This window comes from Periophthalmus magnuspinnatus, chromosome 11 (genome assembly GCF_009829125.3).
Source record: "Periophthalmus magnuspinnatus isolate fPerMag1 chromosome 11, fPerMag1.2.pri, whole genome shotgun sequence".
NCBI classification, from domain to species: Eukaryota; Metazoa; Chordata; class Actinopteri; order Gobiiformes; family Gobiidae; genus Periophthalmus; species Periophthalmus magnuspinnatus.
In genome coordinates, this window is record NC_047136.2 from 16,564,062 (window position 1) to 16,582,393 (window position 18,332).

Sequence of the window (18,332 nt, forward strand, 5' to 3'; positions counted from 1 at the left end):
TCTTACATTTAAGTAAGTAAACCACAGGCAAAATCTTACATGATCAAGTTAGTATCATTTTATGAAAAAAAGTGGTTTTATTTATAGTTGTTTTATTATTAAGAGTGTAGTTATATTATAACTCAATGCCTTTTAGCTAGGGGGGATGATACTGAAAAAAAATTAATATCAATCTTTTTTTTTTTGTATCCCAATAATAATATTCAGGTATTATGTCAATCCAAGAGAAAGGAGCTACAATGAGCTAATGTTTTATAATTGAGCAGGTAAAATGAGTGAGTGAGTAAGTATAGTTATTAGTTATGAAGTTAAAACTAGTTTTAACATTCAGTTTCTCTCCCTCTTCCCCCTTCCCCTGTGTATGTATGTGTGTGTGTGTGTGTATGTGTGTGGGGGTGTGTGTGGGTGTGGGTATGTGTGTGGAGGGCAAGTGCGTTAAAATAACGGCCAAGGAAACCATCTCTCATCTGGCCTGTCAGCCTGTATTTGAGTCTATAATGATTCCCTACTCTGTTGTGGTGCATTAAAAACACAGAAAATTATGGGGGGCAAAGTTAACGTTTGAGCAGTATCTGCTTTTGTGGTATCAATACCATCAATATCAGCAGCATCATCAGCAACTGAAATTAAAATTATAATCGAAAATGTACTATTACAAAAAAAATAAAATAAATTGAATTAATTAAATATTCAATATGAATAATATTCAATATTAAATTAATATTTAATATTATTAAATATTTTCCATATTTTCAAAACAACATGTCTCGGCATGTCTATTTTGATCTTCCCATTTCTACTCTTTGGGAACCCTTGTCCTTATCTGTATTAACAATAATGAGATGACATTTTGCTTTGTTTTAACACCTTTTCCACACTCCTTCTTTTTGTACTTTTGCCCCTCCTCCATTTTCTTAGCTCTAGCTTTCTCTTACTATTCCCCCGTTAGCGCTGGTCTTATGTTGTTGTAGTATCTAATGTAGCTTTGTCTGCAGGACGTGGACAAGACGCAGACGGAGATCATGCGTCACCACAGCAGCATCAGCGAGCTCAAGAGGAGTTTCATGGAGTCCGTGCCTGAGCCTAGGCCCAGTGAGTGGGACAAGCGCCTGTCCACCAACTCCCCCTTCAGGACGGCAAGGATCAATGGACAGCTGCCACCCGCTGTGAGTGCACAAACTGAAAAAATCTACACAAGCACCAAAAGATCCAAAACACCCTAGCACACAAACATTTAAACACCCAAGTACCCAAACACCAAAGCACCCTAGCACCAAAATATTCAAGCACCCAAACAGCACAGCATCCAACCGTAAAACTAGGGATGGGCAATATGCCAAAAAATGTATTTCACAAGCCAGATTACGATTTTGATTGTGTCACAATTCATATAGACTTATTATATTTTTATATTTTAGTTCTGAGAGTTGATATATTGCACGTTCCACATTGGGTAGAAAAAGTGTTGATTAAATTTTTGTCATAATATTGCCCAGCCCTACATCCAAACACTCAAACATCCAAACACCATTGCACTCAAAAGCCTAAGTATCCAAACACGCTTCCACCGAAATGGGACAGCGCCCAAGCACCACACTGCTAATTAGAAGGAGTGCTCTGCTGCTGCTGCTGCTGTGCTAACCAGGCTGCTCACTGACAAAATGCAAGTTGAACTGCATTTTACCTCCCATTTACTTAATGGCATAACATTCTAAAGAGCTCATAATTTAAAGGTGCACTATGTAACCTTTCTCAAGGGGTGGCCGCCACTATTGAGATATGATTGCTTTCCCTGGAGCGTTCCACAGTATGATATTAAACTTACCTAACATTCATTCAATTACGGATGTTTTAATTGCTCTACAAATACCTTGAAAAACATGGTCTCTACAGCTTTGGAGAGTGATAAGTTTAATACTATACTGTGAAACATCGCTGTGGTGACAAACAGGCAGCAAATCCTCCACCAGTAAAGTTACAATGTGCACCTTAATTAATATGGACTCCGGGTTTCATGAATTATATTGTAAATTATAATTTCAAAACTGTAGAATTCAAATACAAAACAATCTTGGTTTTGATGCTGTTGTATGTTTGGCCATAATTATTGTCATATATAGTTGTTATGAATTCACTTAAGCTCTAAGTTCAAATGTATTCATTTTAAATAGTAACACAAGATATCCATTTGCCTATTACAATCATACATTTATATGTTATGATATATAATGAGGTCTATGGCAGTGTTTTGCATTTCTTTTGTTTGTCCACTTGATGGCGCTGTTGGCTTGTTGCTGGTGCATTGCTTGAGCATGAGAGAATCTGCAGTCACAGCTTTGGGACTTGCTGTATTTCTTTGGGGGACCATATGGATATTGATTTTATGCATTTGTTTATAATCTCCATGGCAACACACTCTTACCCTGTGGCTGGGGCCCTGAACTCTCTGTGGTGCTTCTATCAAAAGGTCAATGGCATTTTATTTTATTACCTATTCAACAGTAATTGTCCAATACCTCAATCATCTAAAGAGAGAGGCAAGTGGTCATCAGTGGGCGGGACTTACAGCTGAGTGATTGAGGTGACATAAAACATAAAATTCAGCTAGTCTTATGTGCTTGATACTAACTGCTCACTAATGTTTATATCATGAGATTATAAAGGGGACATATAATGCATGGCTCTGCTCAACATGACACTAACAGACTGATGCTTTGTAAAGAAGGATGATTGGACAAAATAAATATGACTCCAGTGAAGGAACACTTTCAGATATAAAATGCAGGTAAGATTATAGCTTTATAAAAACCTTATGTAGTATAATTAGCATAATATGTCTCCTTAGCGTCGTCCAGGTACTCTCTGACCCAGACTAACCCAGCTCGTGATTGGCCACTGCAGCTTTGTCCTTTGCCCACCGCTGCATGGCCTCCTCTGGACTTTTCAAACCTGCATGATTTTGATTACAAGAAGGATAACAGACAATGAGCAATGTGTTGGGACCTGAACCTCCAACTCTTCCCGTGTTCATATGTCATCATGCCTCTCATCTTCCTGTCCTTTATTTCTCCCCTCATTCGTCATTTTCTAGTTTGAACTATGGCTTCTGTTGACAATTGTAACTTTGGTAATCTTAGCGATTCCATGTGTGAAGCATACTTTTTTATTAGTGCAACAGTGGCTCAGCTGTAAGCACACTCATCCACCACCCCAGAGGTTGGATGTTTGAACGACCAGTACATACTGTCATTGTGTCCTTAGGCAAGACACTTTCCCCACCTGAATGTGGTGTATGGCTGAGGGATTTGTTTTGGTTGGAGGGGCTGATAGCGCAGATGGGTGGCCTTGCTTCTGTCTGCCCCAGGCTACAATAAAAATTATCAACACCAGGCATGAAGTGAATGAATAATACACAAAATCAAGCCTTTTGTAAAATCTGGAAAAACTACAATGTATGGAATAGAAATCAATCAAAACATTTTTTTTCACAGCCGAAGCTGATGCTGATTGTTTAGAGTAGAGAACAAATGATGAGTGATAAGTTCTGTCAATATTTTTGCGCTGATATGTAGGGTCGATTTTGATTATTTTCCCCAAATTATGTAATACAGCAAACTCCCCCCAAGCCCTTTTTTAACCACAAACTTATAAGAGAGCTGTGGGGTTATGTTTTGTGCAGCTATCTCTCCGTATTAAAGTGTTAAAATAAAGCTTTGTGTGTATTTTGTAGGCAGCAGATTGACCAAAACCAAATATCAGCCTATGCTCAAGATTTAAGGCCGATAGCTGAAATGCTAAATACTCCAAATATCAGCCAACTGATGTATCGGTCAACCAATATAGTGTGGAGTATTAATGCATACCTTTTGTCATCTCCAAAACAGATCGTTGTTATTGATTGTCAAACTGATTAGTACTTTAGTAACTGATTAACCCATATTTGGGTATTCAGAGTTACTGGTTTCTCAGAGGCATTGCCACCTCAACATGGGCAAATGTGCCAGTTCCTCTCTGCCCCTTTCTGTAACTGTGAATGGCATCACTTTGAGAGAGCTGATTCTAACACCAGCTGCTCTGCTGTAGATCGGCCCCGCTGCAGCTGAGCAGGCCAAAATGTGTTTGTTAGAAAGTTCCATTTTCATTGTTCAAGCCAAATGTTTTCAAATCCATCACGGTGACTAGGAGGAGCAAACTATTTGAAAGGATGTGATTAGCACCATAAAGTTTGCAGTCATGTATGGAAAGTGTTATGAAGACAAGAAAATGTATTCCTCCATGGGGTGTTATTGTGTGTAAGTTTACTAACCCTGCAATTTAAGTGATTTTCACACATGTTAGTATGGTCTGTGGACCGACCCCAGTGTGCTCAAGATTTGGTTTGTTTACTTTTAGGTCGGCCTTGTTCACATACACTGCGCATCTTACACCCCAAACACTTGAGAGTCCATCAGCTGATCGCCAGACTTATTTCTATGACATGCTTCAAGCAGACAGAGCCGTATGAATATGTCAGCACATGCTCAATTCCCCTATACACAGTGGTCTTTACTTTCACCTGTGGCTAAATACATTGTGAGGACTGTGCATGCTGTTGGCGAAGATGAAAAAGCTTTTTCAACAACACACAGACAGACCCAGGCTCACCTGCTCAGACAGAGGCAGGAGGAGACTGTCACAAGTTGATCCACATTGCCTCGTCAGACAAACATGTCAAACAGCAGCTCCAGTGGCCATTCATACATGCTCTTTTTTGCCCAATTCCAAGCACTGTTACTGTCACGGCGGACGCCGTAGTTTGGCCCGAGGTCAGCCACACTTTTTTATTTTTTTAGTTAGTTTTTATTTGAAGGGACAATGTACAGAGACATTATGCTCATAAAACAGAGATGTACTGCACCAGATTATAGCTAAACAGCTAGTTTCCATCTGCAGTTTTTCATCTCCCCACTCCAGAGTGCAGGTTTAGCCACTCCAAGACTTCCTGTTTCAAGCACTCTCGGACCGGCCGTCTACTGCAGACTAGAGTGTGACCGTTGGATTCACATCAGCCCAAGCACACTTCTCTGAGAACAAATGCTCTTTTATGTCAACTTAACTAGAGGCAGTGTGAAAACAACCTTTGAAAGATGTTTTGAAATGTATGAGTTTCTTGTATTAGTTCATCAGTTATGTTAATATTTCTGGACGTCTTTAAAATACGCACTGTGAACTGAATCTTGAGTGAAAATAGATTTGTTATATATTTCTTTAAATAAATTGCATAACTTAGTAGGAATTGAATATCTTTAGAGATTGTAGACGTCTGGCTGCTGTTCTAAACCATGCCGAACTGAATTATGTTGAACATTTAATGTAGCTTCTATGCTACATTAAATTTTCTATGCTACTAATTTTACTCTCCTCCACCTGTTTGTCCATCTTGACCGCCACCTCCACACTGGCCTTGGCCTCCAGACAGTGTTAGCTTGTCCATCTGCCCCAACAGCTGAAGACAATCATTTTCACTCTAACAGCCTCCCATTTTGGCCATTGCAGCACTTTCCAACTCAACGCCCGGGGCAGTATCTTCATAATTTCATAATATTGCTGAATGTGTCGAATTATGAGAACACACAAGATAAAACTCTTCAATTGCGTCACCAAAAATCTAAAGATTCACACTTCCTCAGCTAGATTTATTTTAGAATGCCAAAAATTGTCCCGTTTGCAATATCCTCACATCTGCAGAGTTGGCCCGGTTCAGCACTCAGAATCTCATTACAGAGTGCATTGAATGCCAAAACATAAGAGCAGAATGATTTTGGAAAAGATATCTAATTGCAGTTTTTCTGACAAATATTGGGGAGTGAGATTAGAAAGGAAATTTATAAAGATAAAATCAAGATTCAGTTTGCTGTGCAGATTTTAAACACGCCCAGTAGTGTTAACATTTGAGAGAAGACTGAAATCTGAACTGATAAACTAGTCGAATCCTATGTAGTTCAGAACATGTTTGTATTGCTCCATAGAGTGAATGAAAATGAAAAACGAAAAAATTTGAGGTGGAGGAGCTTCAGTTCAAGTTGTGGGTGCTGCAAGATTTATCACAACTATGAGAGATAAAACCGTGTGATAATATAGTAGAGTAGGAGAGACAGGTGCATACTTTTTACACCGGATGGATGCTGTAATTTGTGATTTTAAAAGTCCGATATTACACAAAATGTACTCTTGTGAGCTTTAAGCCATGTTATAATACTCCTCAAAACATACCCAGAGTTGTGTTTTGTTTCATTTACACATGTTTGAGTAATCCTTTATTATTTGTCTGTCTACATCTCAATATCTCAAGCTCAAAATGCTCTGGTCTGCCTTGTGATGTCATGAACCAGTAGTTTTCAAGTTAATAGCTACCCTTTAGCTTTAGTTCAGCAGAGATTAGCAATTCCAGAGCTGAAATGATTCAAATGATTCTAGTGAAGGTGTGTGGAGTTTACAAACACAGTGGAGCACTTCCTGTATTACGACATGACATCACACGGTGGAAGAGAGGGTTTTCCATTTTAGAAAATAACTCAGCCTAAATATACAAGGTTTGTGTGTTAAACATGTGTGAATGAAACAAAGCAAAACTCCACATGTGTTTCTGTTGAGGAAACAACATAGACAGAAAACAGTGTGATATGGCCCTTTAAATGCAGTGACAATAAAATATACACTCTTTACCTGCGACATTTTGACCCTGACTCCGACAAGTCTTCCACTGATCCAGAACATTCCACAGGCCCTGTCCATCAAACTGGACATCATCCCATGTCCTAAAGAGGAAACAACAGGGTCCAGTCACTGCACACAGGGACCCTGAATGAGGAGTCCTTGTGCCTGCACCACTCTGATGTGACAGGCGCACACGTTCATCCCGCATTTACGTCCAAAGCAAATAAGAGTTTTTCCAGACTCATCATCGCTGATTAACCTGCAGTGCGCTCCTCTAGCCGCACGCTAATTTGCAGTGTACTTCCACAGTTCAATGGCCTACAGGAGCAGAGACACACAAACTTTTGCACTCGCTGAATATTCTCATTTACATCAGTTTTGCAGCAAACATATTACATGCGCTTCTCAATAGTAAATCACATCCAACACGCCCACAAACTGCACATGCTGTTCAGTTTATATTAGCAGTTTAGCCCCTGGATTGATAATTGAGGCCCTTGGTCTTCTGCGAGCTTCAAGCTTATCTATTGAATGGTCAACCTAACATGTAAAAACAGCATGTACAATATGTGTTACTGAAGACCGAAAGATGCTAAACTACACTGTAGCAGAGACAACAGCATGGAAGGGCATACAAAGACATGAGTGTGCATTGATCGTAAGAGAACTACTGTGTTGGGCAGAGCAGAGGCTGTACCAGGCCGTGATGGACTAGACCAAACCCTACATCTCTGAAAGGAGCAGTTTTCTTAAGAATAACTGGTATTGTCTTTCTTAAAGCTTAAAGTATTTTTTTGCTTGTTCTCAAAACGAGGTAAGTAATTTTACCTCTTGCGTCTCTATTTTCCACAAAGTGTTCATGTATTTGAATTTAAGGAGGATGTGCACAGCTTTAGAACAGCTCTTTCAGACTTCAAAGCAGGGCTGCCCTTACACAGTCAACACCCTCTTATCCCAAAGTGTTGCTATCATGAGACTCAACCTCTGCCATTTGGACAACTGTTGCTTATTCAAAGTTTAGACAATGTTGTGTTGAATTGTTCATTGAAATGACACTAGAGCTAATTTTATCAAATGTTTTATAATTAGATATAGATAACGCACAGCTAAGGACTAAGGACATTAGACAATGCTATTCAAACACCACATACACAGTTTAGTAGCACAGAAAAGTAGATTTAGTGTTTAGTTTCACTTTAAAGAATTGTAGCTTTTGTGACTTGCTATCACCATTTGGATTTCAATTTTGATATGCCCTATTCAAAACTCCCTAAACACATTAAGCACTATACAGCTAACCTCATCAGAGAGCAGTGCATAATCCCACTGCGAGTGTCTCCAGTTGCCTTTGCTTTATCTCCTCTCTTGCTCCTCTCTCCTCTGTCTGCCTTGCACTCGTTTGTCTTTCCTCTACCAAACCCGGGGCCCTGCCAGTTCCTATTGTGAAACAGAGCCTATTAATCAGGCAGCCTGAGCACCTCACTGTCCTAGTCTTCCCACAAGTGGCCGGTCCACATTAAGTTTAATAACAGCCCCAGGTCCGCACTGCTGGGCTGAGCTTTGCATTACATCACAATTATGGCCAAGTGGGCTAAAAGCTGAGGAGTGCCTGGTCCGGGCGATGCAACCAATTAGACTATAACTGCTCGATCTGCTCAAGGAGAGAGAAATGGAAATACTTGCTAATGAGACCTTGAAATGTTAAACTTCATCTTATGCAGAACTCAGGATTTTGACCTAAGTTTCAAGGCTATACTGTTAAGCCATTAAATCAGAGTAAATCTACCTATTTGCTCTCCTTACAGTCATGGAAATCAACTTTGGCGGGGCAATTGTCAGAAACAAAATACAATGTAGTTCTGAACTTAAACTTTGTGACTTTTCAGGTGGAGGGTTGCCCACCTGCTTTCCTCCAGGGTGATGTTCTTGCTTTGCCTAGAATGTACCACAGTGTGACATTAAACTATTTATTTGGCTCACCACAGATTGATAGGTGTCGCACTCTGAAAAAGCCCTCAGAAAAAGGCAGAATGTCATGACAAATATCTGAATCTGATCGGTTGAAGCGTCACAACAGCCGAGCAAGCTGAGAAATCAAAGACACAAATGCACAAAGTCTTGCTCTGTAATCGGTCTGAACCACTGGTGGCTTAGGCAGTCACAACAGCGGGAGGTAGGCCAGATGGATTCTCGTGATCTTGTTAATGTGCACATGTTGCAACAATACATCTTACTGCCAAAGTTAGCGTTAAACTTATCCATATCCAATTCTCCATGGAAACGAGGTTGTGACACCACCATGCCAAGTTACAGGCCAGAGATATGGATGAAGCCCACTTACAGCATGAATATAGTTTTTGAGGCACAAGAGAGAGACAATTTATTTGAACGGATTCGGTGATCATTGGTTAATTGTAATTGTAATTTTCCTGGTTTCCCCTTGTTTTAGTATGGTATATTCAAACTTGTGTATGCGTGCAACCCACTTTGTGCAGTAGTTGATAAAATTCTCAGAACTCATCTTTTACCTTTGATAGCATTTTCATTTATTTTGTTATTCGATCATACCAGCCCCCCACCCCTCTCCCCCATGCTTCATTCCCCCTTTGTCTCTGGCCTGTCCTCTGACCACCCTGCTGTTGTGTCCGTTGTGCTGCTGCGGTGGCGGGGGCGCACAGAGGGGGAGGCGCTCTCAGCTCGGACACAAGGTAAGAGCCTGGAGCATGTCCCCGGTCCCTGGAGCCCGACCGCCCGGCACCCACCCCCCTCTGCTGCTGCGGGACCAGGGAGGCTACAGTGACTTTGAGTGGGTGGACGAGGATGACACTGAGGAGGAGGAGGAAGAGGAGGACGTAGGGGGCGTGGCGATCAGCGTCCCAGAGGAAGGGGCGGTCCTGGTACACGCCGCCCGCATACAGCAGTCCCGGATGTCCTTCTTCCTGTCGGGGCTGTTGGTCCTGGCACTCACTGTACTCTGGTTCGCATTTGTTTAAAGCGGTTCTTCGGATGTCCTCCAGGTGCCGCACTGTTTACTCACAAGAGCTGGACCAGAGTGTGGCAGTGTACCAGCCCGAAGCACAGTGCTGTCAGGAGTGAGGGCCCTTCACTGTGGAAATGTACTGCTCGACATGCAGTTTAAAGGCTCATTTATGCTCAGTTTTTTATGTATGTTTGTGTGTATGTGTCAGATATATGTTCTGTTACATAACCATCAGGGGGCGCTCAGTGTTTGTGGGACAATGGACCAAAATGAAAGAAACAGAAGATAAACAAACATGGAGGTACTAAGAGTCAAGACAATTAGGCAATATAGGCTTTATTTGTTTTCTGGCAAGTCCAGACTGATATCTTTCTGTATTTTTATACAGAGGTATATCAGTCTGGTCACCACGCCCTCCATCGCATCTCAAGCCAGAAGTAAACATGATTGTGCAATCAGATTTGTTACATCTTCTTACATGATTGATGTGTGCATGAAGTGTGCATTCTGGATCCCAGGACACTTTACCAAATGATGGACAGATCAACGTAGAAAGTGTTTGGGACATAGAGCATAAATGAGCCTTAATGCTACATCACTGCTTCTGCATCTAGAGGTGATGCTAACTAATCTGGGAAACCTCTTCTGTTTTGAAAACCTGCTCCAGACTAAGTACCAATGTGACACTGACCAAAATGGCTCTATTGTATATGTAGGTCTTTTAAAGTGTTCTGAACTTGATTCTTTAAGCCAGGTGTCCACTGCACGATTATGGTCTTTTATAAGAAAGCAATAGGCTCTCAGTTAGACAAGGATAAAGATTCAATTTAAAGATTACTATGTTTACATAGTCATGAAAACCTTATAACTGACCCAGTCCAGTTCAAACCAAATTTTCAAATGCATATAAACATGAAAACTATTGAGGTGTTTTGGTTGTAATCTCTCAGATCCCAGTAACGCAGAAGCTGATACTTGCTGCGTGTAACGGTGCAGTCCAATTACATTAGGCACCCTTTAGGAGAGGTATTCAACTGCACAGTGTAAGAAACCATAAAAACAGCCAGGAAAATATTAGATGTGAAAGCAAAAGCTCCCAGAGTTGGAACTGTTTTTGTTAATTATAGCAAACAATTAGTACTAATGCAACATTTTGGGACAAAGAAGTGCAGTGGGATTTCTCTGTGCATGTAAACGTAGTGACTGATATTATGAAATCTCAGCAGCAAAATAAGCCCTCCTCTTGCTGTGTTTACGATTTATCTCTCTCAGCAGAAACATCACTTCATCACACAGCGCCCAGAGTTACAATTGAACTAATGCATAATGTTGACCCAATTCGAAATTAAACCTCCGAAAATCTTTTTAAGGTGAGACACTACAGGCAAAACAATGGCACATCAAAGGTTGTTTTCTCAAAATGCATTTTTCTCCCAAAGATCACCTATTAAAGTAGCACCTACATGCAGAAAACTTCATTTTCTACATGTAGTGTATAAAACTTCAAAAACAATAGTTTATGTACAAAGATTTTGATAGAATATAAAGCCAAATTTGTTGCTATCCAATTTTAAGACATATTAAGTAAAATTTTAACTCCAAAAATATCTATACACCCATTTTTACTACGATCTGGTTTACTCAAATCCCTGCTGTACATTTTTTGGTATTTAATACTAACTAAAATGAAAAAAAATTTAAGCGTGGGTCTCTACTTTTAATTAATTAATTGCAATTTTGGCAAGTTTTATAGATACAATTGTGTATTTCTATATGAAAGTACAGAAGTTTCAAATTAATATCTATAAATTTGAGATTTTTTCTCTTTTCACCTGTTGTGTCTTGCCATGAGAAGAAAAATCTTGCAGTGTGAATCCAGCTTTAGTCTGATGCAAGACTTCTGTCTATTGCCAGGTCGATTTTCACTGCTGAACGACCATAGCAACTGTCACTGTGTGGCTGTTTCTTCAGGTATCTGGAGACACAACTAACCTTATCCATGTATCTGCTCTCAGGCATTGTATGAAGTGCATTGTTACTTTCCTCCTGTTATTGGTTAGCTCCATGTCTGTTAGCCCTTTTCAGAGAAGGAATTTAGATGATTCAAGCACCAGTGACATTTAGTCCATAGAATGACCTAGGATGATACAAGGCTATTTCACAGAATGGATTAAGGACATGTGATACACTTTTAGATACACACAGTAACAATACAAATATGTAGCAGCAGAACACTAGTTTTATTTCACTTTCCTTTCTTTGTAGTCGGGATGTATCATTTTTCCCGTGCTATTCTAATATGTCATAATCTGGTTACATTTGGACCAACTAAATGCAGACAATCAATGAAATCCAATGGAGAGTAGGATCCAGAAAGGCATCCTCAGAACTGCCACTTTGTACCCTCCTCTGTCATGTACTGTGGTCACTAGTGAGAATGAGTATATCATTACAGATAGAGTGTTTTGCATGTATAACACTTGTGTTGTAAAATACCTGCCACAAAAACCTGAATCATTTAAGGGGTGTATATATTCTGAAGTTTGAAAGGCTTTTGGGAACATTGTATTGATATTTGACATGCCAAATGAGCTCTGTTTTAAAACCTGGCTTTTACATTTAACAAATTGGATGAGGTGTCTGACGCCCTCTGCTGGCAATTAGAGGGCAGTGAAATATTTGGAGTGGACACAGAGCATCACTTTTGCCAGCATGTTTAGTAATTACTTCCTCCTTCGTCTCCAAAAGCTGTAGGAATACACCATAATTTGTAAAGAATGTTTCAGAGGTGATCATCTGGATTCATCACGACTTTATTGACTCCCATCCAGAAGCAATTTTCAATTTGATGATACTGGTCTGAGACATTAGGTTAAATAAATACTGCCCGAAAAAGGGGAATTTTGTGGTAAGATACTGTACACCTGTTAATGGTAAGCAGTTCTTTCATTCACTGCACGCTTCCCGTAAATATATGGCTTTGTACAGGCAAATTTTGCTGCCTGCTCTTTACCGTATATTAACACATTTTTTTCTTTTAGTATAATGTTAATGTGCAACTAAATGCACCCAATGAGCGGTCTAAGGCTCCTTTTTTTGTTTAGTAGTAGCTTTCTGGTGGGAATAGGATGGGGACTTGTGGTGTATAAACCATCCAGGATCACTGATATTTGCCTACCATAAAGAGATTAAAAAACAACCACAAACCTAAACTTAGCCCTGCCATAGTGACGTGACCAATCCCAGAGCACTCATCTGAAATTCAAACCGTATCTGTAAAAATCTGTTTCACACTTTAAAGCAGAGTTGTGAAGCCATGTGGTCCCTGCACAGGCTCCCCAGGCTTGGTGCTTCTGTCTTGGCAGAGCTTCACGGATGTAGTGTCTTTTAGTTTGGCAACAACCAGTGTCCGCTGCCATATGGTGCCCACTGTGAGAGAACAGGCTAAATTTAAACTAAAAGCACAGCCTGGTGTACTGCTGAATATGAGTTATGGCTCATCTGCAGGTTTGTACTATCAGTCAAATATTTCATCCAATAGACAACAGACTTTTATATTTTCCAAAAAGGTCCTTTGAAAATGGGTCATATTGGTGAATGTATGTAATAATCATGACTAACCAAGTGTCACAGTTAAAAAGGGGGTATTATTCAAAATAGAGCTTTCTACCATGTCATAACATTAATCCCTCATCCAAAACATACCTGAAGAGGTTTTATATGTCATCCATCTAGCGATCTCTCCCAGGCCCTGTTCAAGCCCTTCTTATGGTTAGCAGTACGAGGCCACACTTCTTGTACAAGATTCAGCGCACAAGCCCACCCATGCTCCAGCACGGCCATTTTTCATAAATATACAAAAGCCAGATACAAAACACTACAGCCTCATTTTCACTGGCAGGGTTTGCTTGGGATGGAACAGTTGGGGTGGGGGGCACAACCAGCCAGGGAGCGTTTTGATTATAAACAACCCAGGTCGCTTTTGCGTGTGACACAGGTCTAGCAAGACACACCCAAAGGTGTAACATAGACCTGCACTGCCACAAGGCACAGGACATCTATAAAACCACCGGTGCTACAGGAACATCAATACAGATGAGCTTGTGAGAGTTGAGACTAGATACGCATCTACGCAGTCAATGGAGGACCAGCATTACACCAGTAGCGTGACATTTCTCAGATTCTCAGAATGATCATCATTAAGACGGCAAACACAGATATAAACGTAAAATAATAGTTTCTCATTAGACTCTGATTTAATGATGTAATATCCACCATCATTTCCAATGAGGGCAGCTTATATATTGAGTTTATATGCCTCTCAAAACTGACCTAGCCTGCTGTTTCCTGTTTATCGATGCACGCCACTCCCATCAAGATAAAAAAAAAATACATTTGCAGTGTATAATGCAACTAGCACCAGCAAACCCCAATGCATTAAATAAAGAAGGGTCAAAACACAGTGTAGAGACACAAATAAATGAAATAAATGCAAAAAAATCTGTATGTAGTATATATATATATATATATATATATATATTAGCCGTGGCTGGAGTTTCTGCTGGTCCTCCCTCCAATGACTGCACGGGGGCACCACCCTCCGTGAGCCCCAGTCCCAGGTTCCAAGCATTTCAGACCCCTTTAGAAGGGGGAGAACCTGATGCGAAATGCACTAGTTTCATTAGCCACATCCACACTGATTGTAATATGATAGCACTTTGAACTGAGAGTGACTTAACATGAGGAGCAAGGGAAGGGGAAACTTAAAAGGCAAAACTAAAAACCTAAATTTAAGGTTGTGTTTGGCAAATATAACATTTTCAGAACAATAAAAAGTAACATGGTGATTGAAATATGTTTTAAACAATTAATACCCCATAGAAATGTAATACCCCCTCTTTAAATAAAAAGATTTTATTTATTTTGTGTTCCTTTTCTATTGTGACTGCAGATTAGCTATATGCTAATGTTGCTTTTTTCTCTGAGAGCTATTTTTGTCAACATTTTAGCTTCAATTCATCTTATGTTGTTCCGTTGTCAAAAATGTACCCTGTGCTTTGTCTCATTTATGTAAGGTTGAGTAACCTTACATACTTAGGCTATACAGTGTCATTTGATTCTAGAAATGGTTTCTCTCTGAACAAGAAGATAATTACCTAAAGGTGCACTTTGTAACTTTTCTGGAGGGTCTGCTTGCTTGTCTCCATGGAGATGTTTTGTCTGGAATGTTTCAAAGTAACTTATCTCCCTTGCATACATCCAATATTTTTCTTGCTAAACAACATACCTTGAACAATGTGCATTCGTGCTGTGGGTGGGATCACCACTTCACAGATCTTACTTGTAACTTAGCCACTTCATCAATTTACATTGAAATGCTGTAGAACATTCTAAGCAATAGTGTTGTCACAATATTAACACTTTTAATACTAAGGTGTAGACTTGACACTCAATACCAATACCACAATGATACTAAAAATCACTCTATATTTAGACAATAGAATGCAGTTTTCAACATTAAATAATAGTACTTTACCAGGTAGGTCCTATATGGTCCATGGGCATGTACTAGTCCATGTGGTCTTATCATAGACTGTATAAAGAAGTGGACCAAGGGAGTGTGACTCCACCCATAGCGTTCGGCTACAATCAAATGAAGCTCATCGAGACTAGCAGTTAGGATCATGTAGAGCAGATTAACATAAACGTTTTAAGATCAAAATAATGAGCCTGACAGCAGCAGTTACGGAGAGGGGACAGTTTTCAATAGAAGTGAATTGGAGCCAGAGTTGATGGAGCCGGAAGCTCGCCCACGCTCACTTCCTATTTGAAACGTGGCAGCCAGTTAGCTATGTTCATTTATATATATACAGTGTATGTGTCTTATACTTGTTCTGATACAGCTCAAGATATTTCTAAAACTATTCAGGAAAAGTTAGTTTCTGTCCTGTGAGTTTGACTTTTTTAGTATCAATACTGGTTTCATTATTGATTGACAACCTAGTCTTCCATGGAGGCTAGAAAGAAGCAGACCTTTCAGCAGAAAAGTATTTTTTACATTTTTTTACTGTCATTATTTTTAGCTGACTATGTCCTCCTTAAAGCCAGTATATGGGACCTTATAGCATTTTCATTTGTTGTTGATTTATTCGACTCCATTTGAAAGCATTGAAAGCACACTTAGCCTAATGCACTGCGCTGCACTCATAAATTCACTTAACGCATTTCTCTGTGTAGGCTCTTTACGTTTTACATAATTTTCTTCATTGCCTTCTGAAAAGAAGTTTCAAAGTGTGATAACAAAATAGCTGCATAACTTTATGCATGCCAGTCTGTATTCTATGATGACAAGGTGCACGTTTATTGATCAATTTGATTCAGTGTGTTTTTCTCTATCAAGCTGATTTACAAAAAAAATATTCAGTGCGATATGAACTCTTGAATAAATTTTCATGTTATTTGATTTGTGTTTTAATGTGATATGATAATCTCCTGGCATGTTTTGGTGACGCATGCAATTTTACTCATTCTACAGGGAGTGGTTGAATGTTCGGTTGTTTTATATTGCCAATAGAAGTTACTTCATTGTGCTGTTTCTTCTGAATGGTCACACTTCACAGTGATGGATTAAATTTGGTTGTCATTCAGAGCATGACAGAGGATGACCAATAGGAGGAGCGGGTGGGGAAAAGAAGATGGCATGTGTCTGTGTTTGAGCATAGAGCTGTATTAAAAATGAGATGGCTACACATTAGCATGGCAGCTTATATTGTTGAATTAAGAGAATGTTTTGTGACGACCTGCATTTCATCCAATGTTTTTGGTTTTAATATTTAATTTGCACTATGTCACTTTTCTGCTGGAGCTGTTATTGCTTTGTCTGAAATATGGCAAAATACTCAGTATGGCAGAATATTATCTCCATGGAAACAAGTAGGTGGCAATTATTTTTTAGCAGTGAAAACACCTGTGCAAGATAAATACGTTTAATGGCATAGTGTGAAACACCTGAGGCAATGCAATAACATCTTCATGGAGACAAGCCTTGTTTAAAGTAATTGTAGAGTGTGTGAAACTTGTGCTTGTTTTAATTTTAGATGATAATTCAACTGAAATCTAACTGATTTCAGTTGAATTTGTTGAGCTTGTGTGCATCTGGTAAACATATAGTGACACTAAACCTACATGTTAATGGTGAGGAGAGAAGATAAGTGACATAAATATGAAATAAACTTGGGGATTGGCTTCACCATTCCTTTGTATGTGAATGAGTTTTCGAATTGAAGTAACATCAGCACCAAGTAATCGAGTAAACAGGCAAGAATACAGAAGTTGTGTCTGTGAATATCTATGGCCGAACCCACCATCAGAAAAGTTACATAATGCATCTTTATATTGGTGATTGGCTGAGAGGCAAAGGTGGCTGGCTGTGATTGGCTGACAGCAACAGAGCATGTAGTGATTACTGCTGCATATTAATAACAGATAGTGTATGGTTTGTCGGTTCATATTGATTTGAAGTTATGTTTTTATCCATGCTGCTTTATGGCTCCTGTGTCTTGGCTGTAAATCTGACTTTGTGCTGTCTAATTCTGAATCTCACATTAGCTTTCCCTATATCACCCGCTTCACTCTGATCGATCTCAAACACGCACTTGACTAATTGCATGTGAACCGAGAGCATCATTAAAACAGGCTCTTTCTCTGTCGTAAAATATGCACATAATAAAATATAATATCATAAACAAATGGTGACAGCAATGGTCTATGCAGTCTGTGGTTCTCAACCAGTGGGAAGTCGGGTACACCAAGATTAGTTCTGGTTTAGTCCTGTCTTAGCGTTAGTTTGGGTGTAGTTTAGATTGATAGTTTATATCTCTCACAGACCTGATTTAGTTCTGGTTTGTATTTTTGTTCATTTTTAGTTCAGTCATGCTTTATTCTTGATTTATTGCTAGTTTAGACCTGTATTATACCCAGATCTAAACCATTTTTTGTCCTTGTTTGGACCAGTTATAATCATGGTTTTGGTAATCCTACAGTCCCAGACTGGTTTCTGGTTTCTGGGTTTCCTAATTCAGTTCTGGCGTGGTCCTGGTCTAGTCCCGGTCTAGTCCTGGTCTAAATTAGGTTAGTCCTATTTTACCCCTGAATTAGTATTAGTTGAACCCTAGTTCAGCTCTGATTTAGATACAGTTTAGTCCTAGTTTAGTCCTGGTTTACTCACTTCTGGTTTAGACCTAGTTTGGCATTGGTTTAGTCCCGGTTTACCTTCCCATCGTTTAGACATGGCTGCTTTGCTAACATGGATGCATTACTAAGATGACTGCTTTGCTAACATTTCTGCTTTGTGTGTCTCTGTTGTTTCAGTCTCCAGTGCTGAAGACCCAGACAATCACCATCTCCGACGTCACCAACTCTCTGAGAGGAACTGTGGCCTACAAGGAGATGCCCCTGGTCCACACGGAGACCAAGACCATCACCTACGAATCCGCTCAGGTGGGATCAAACATGGGCTAGTCCTGAGTTAGTGCAGTTCTAATCCTGCTTTAGTCTTGGTTTAATCCTGGCTGTACAAGACAAACTTTATGAGCTTTTAACCAAACACAATTCCCGGGTCTCTTACCACTAGCTGTAAGATTCTGTCCAATGCTAA

The 18,332-nt window shown here is 39.7% G+C and overlaps 1 protein-coding gene across 1 annotated transcript in view; it reads left to right on the forward strand.

The window, feature by feature from the left end:
* The window catches only part of epb41a (erythrocyte membrane protein band 4.1a), a 63,466-nt gene that overhangs the window by 32,188 nt on the left and 12,946 nt on the right, over positions 1-18,332 (forward strand). Inside the window, exons 15-16 of the mRNA XM_055225505.1 lie at positions 996-1,166; positions 18,047-18,175. Of these exons, the coding sequence (XP_055081480.1) occupies positions 996-1,166; positions 18,047-18,175 (300 nt within the window). The remainder of the gene's footprint in view (positions 1-995; positions 1,167-18,046; positions 18,176-18,332) is intronic.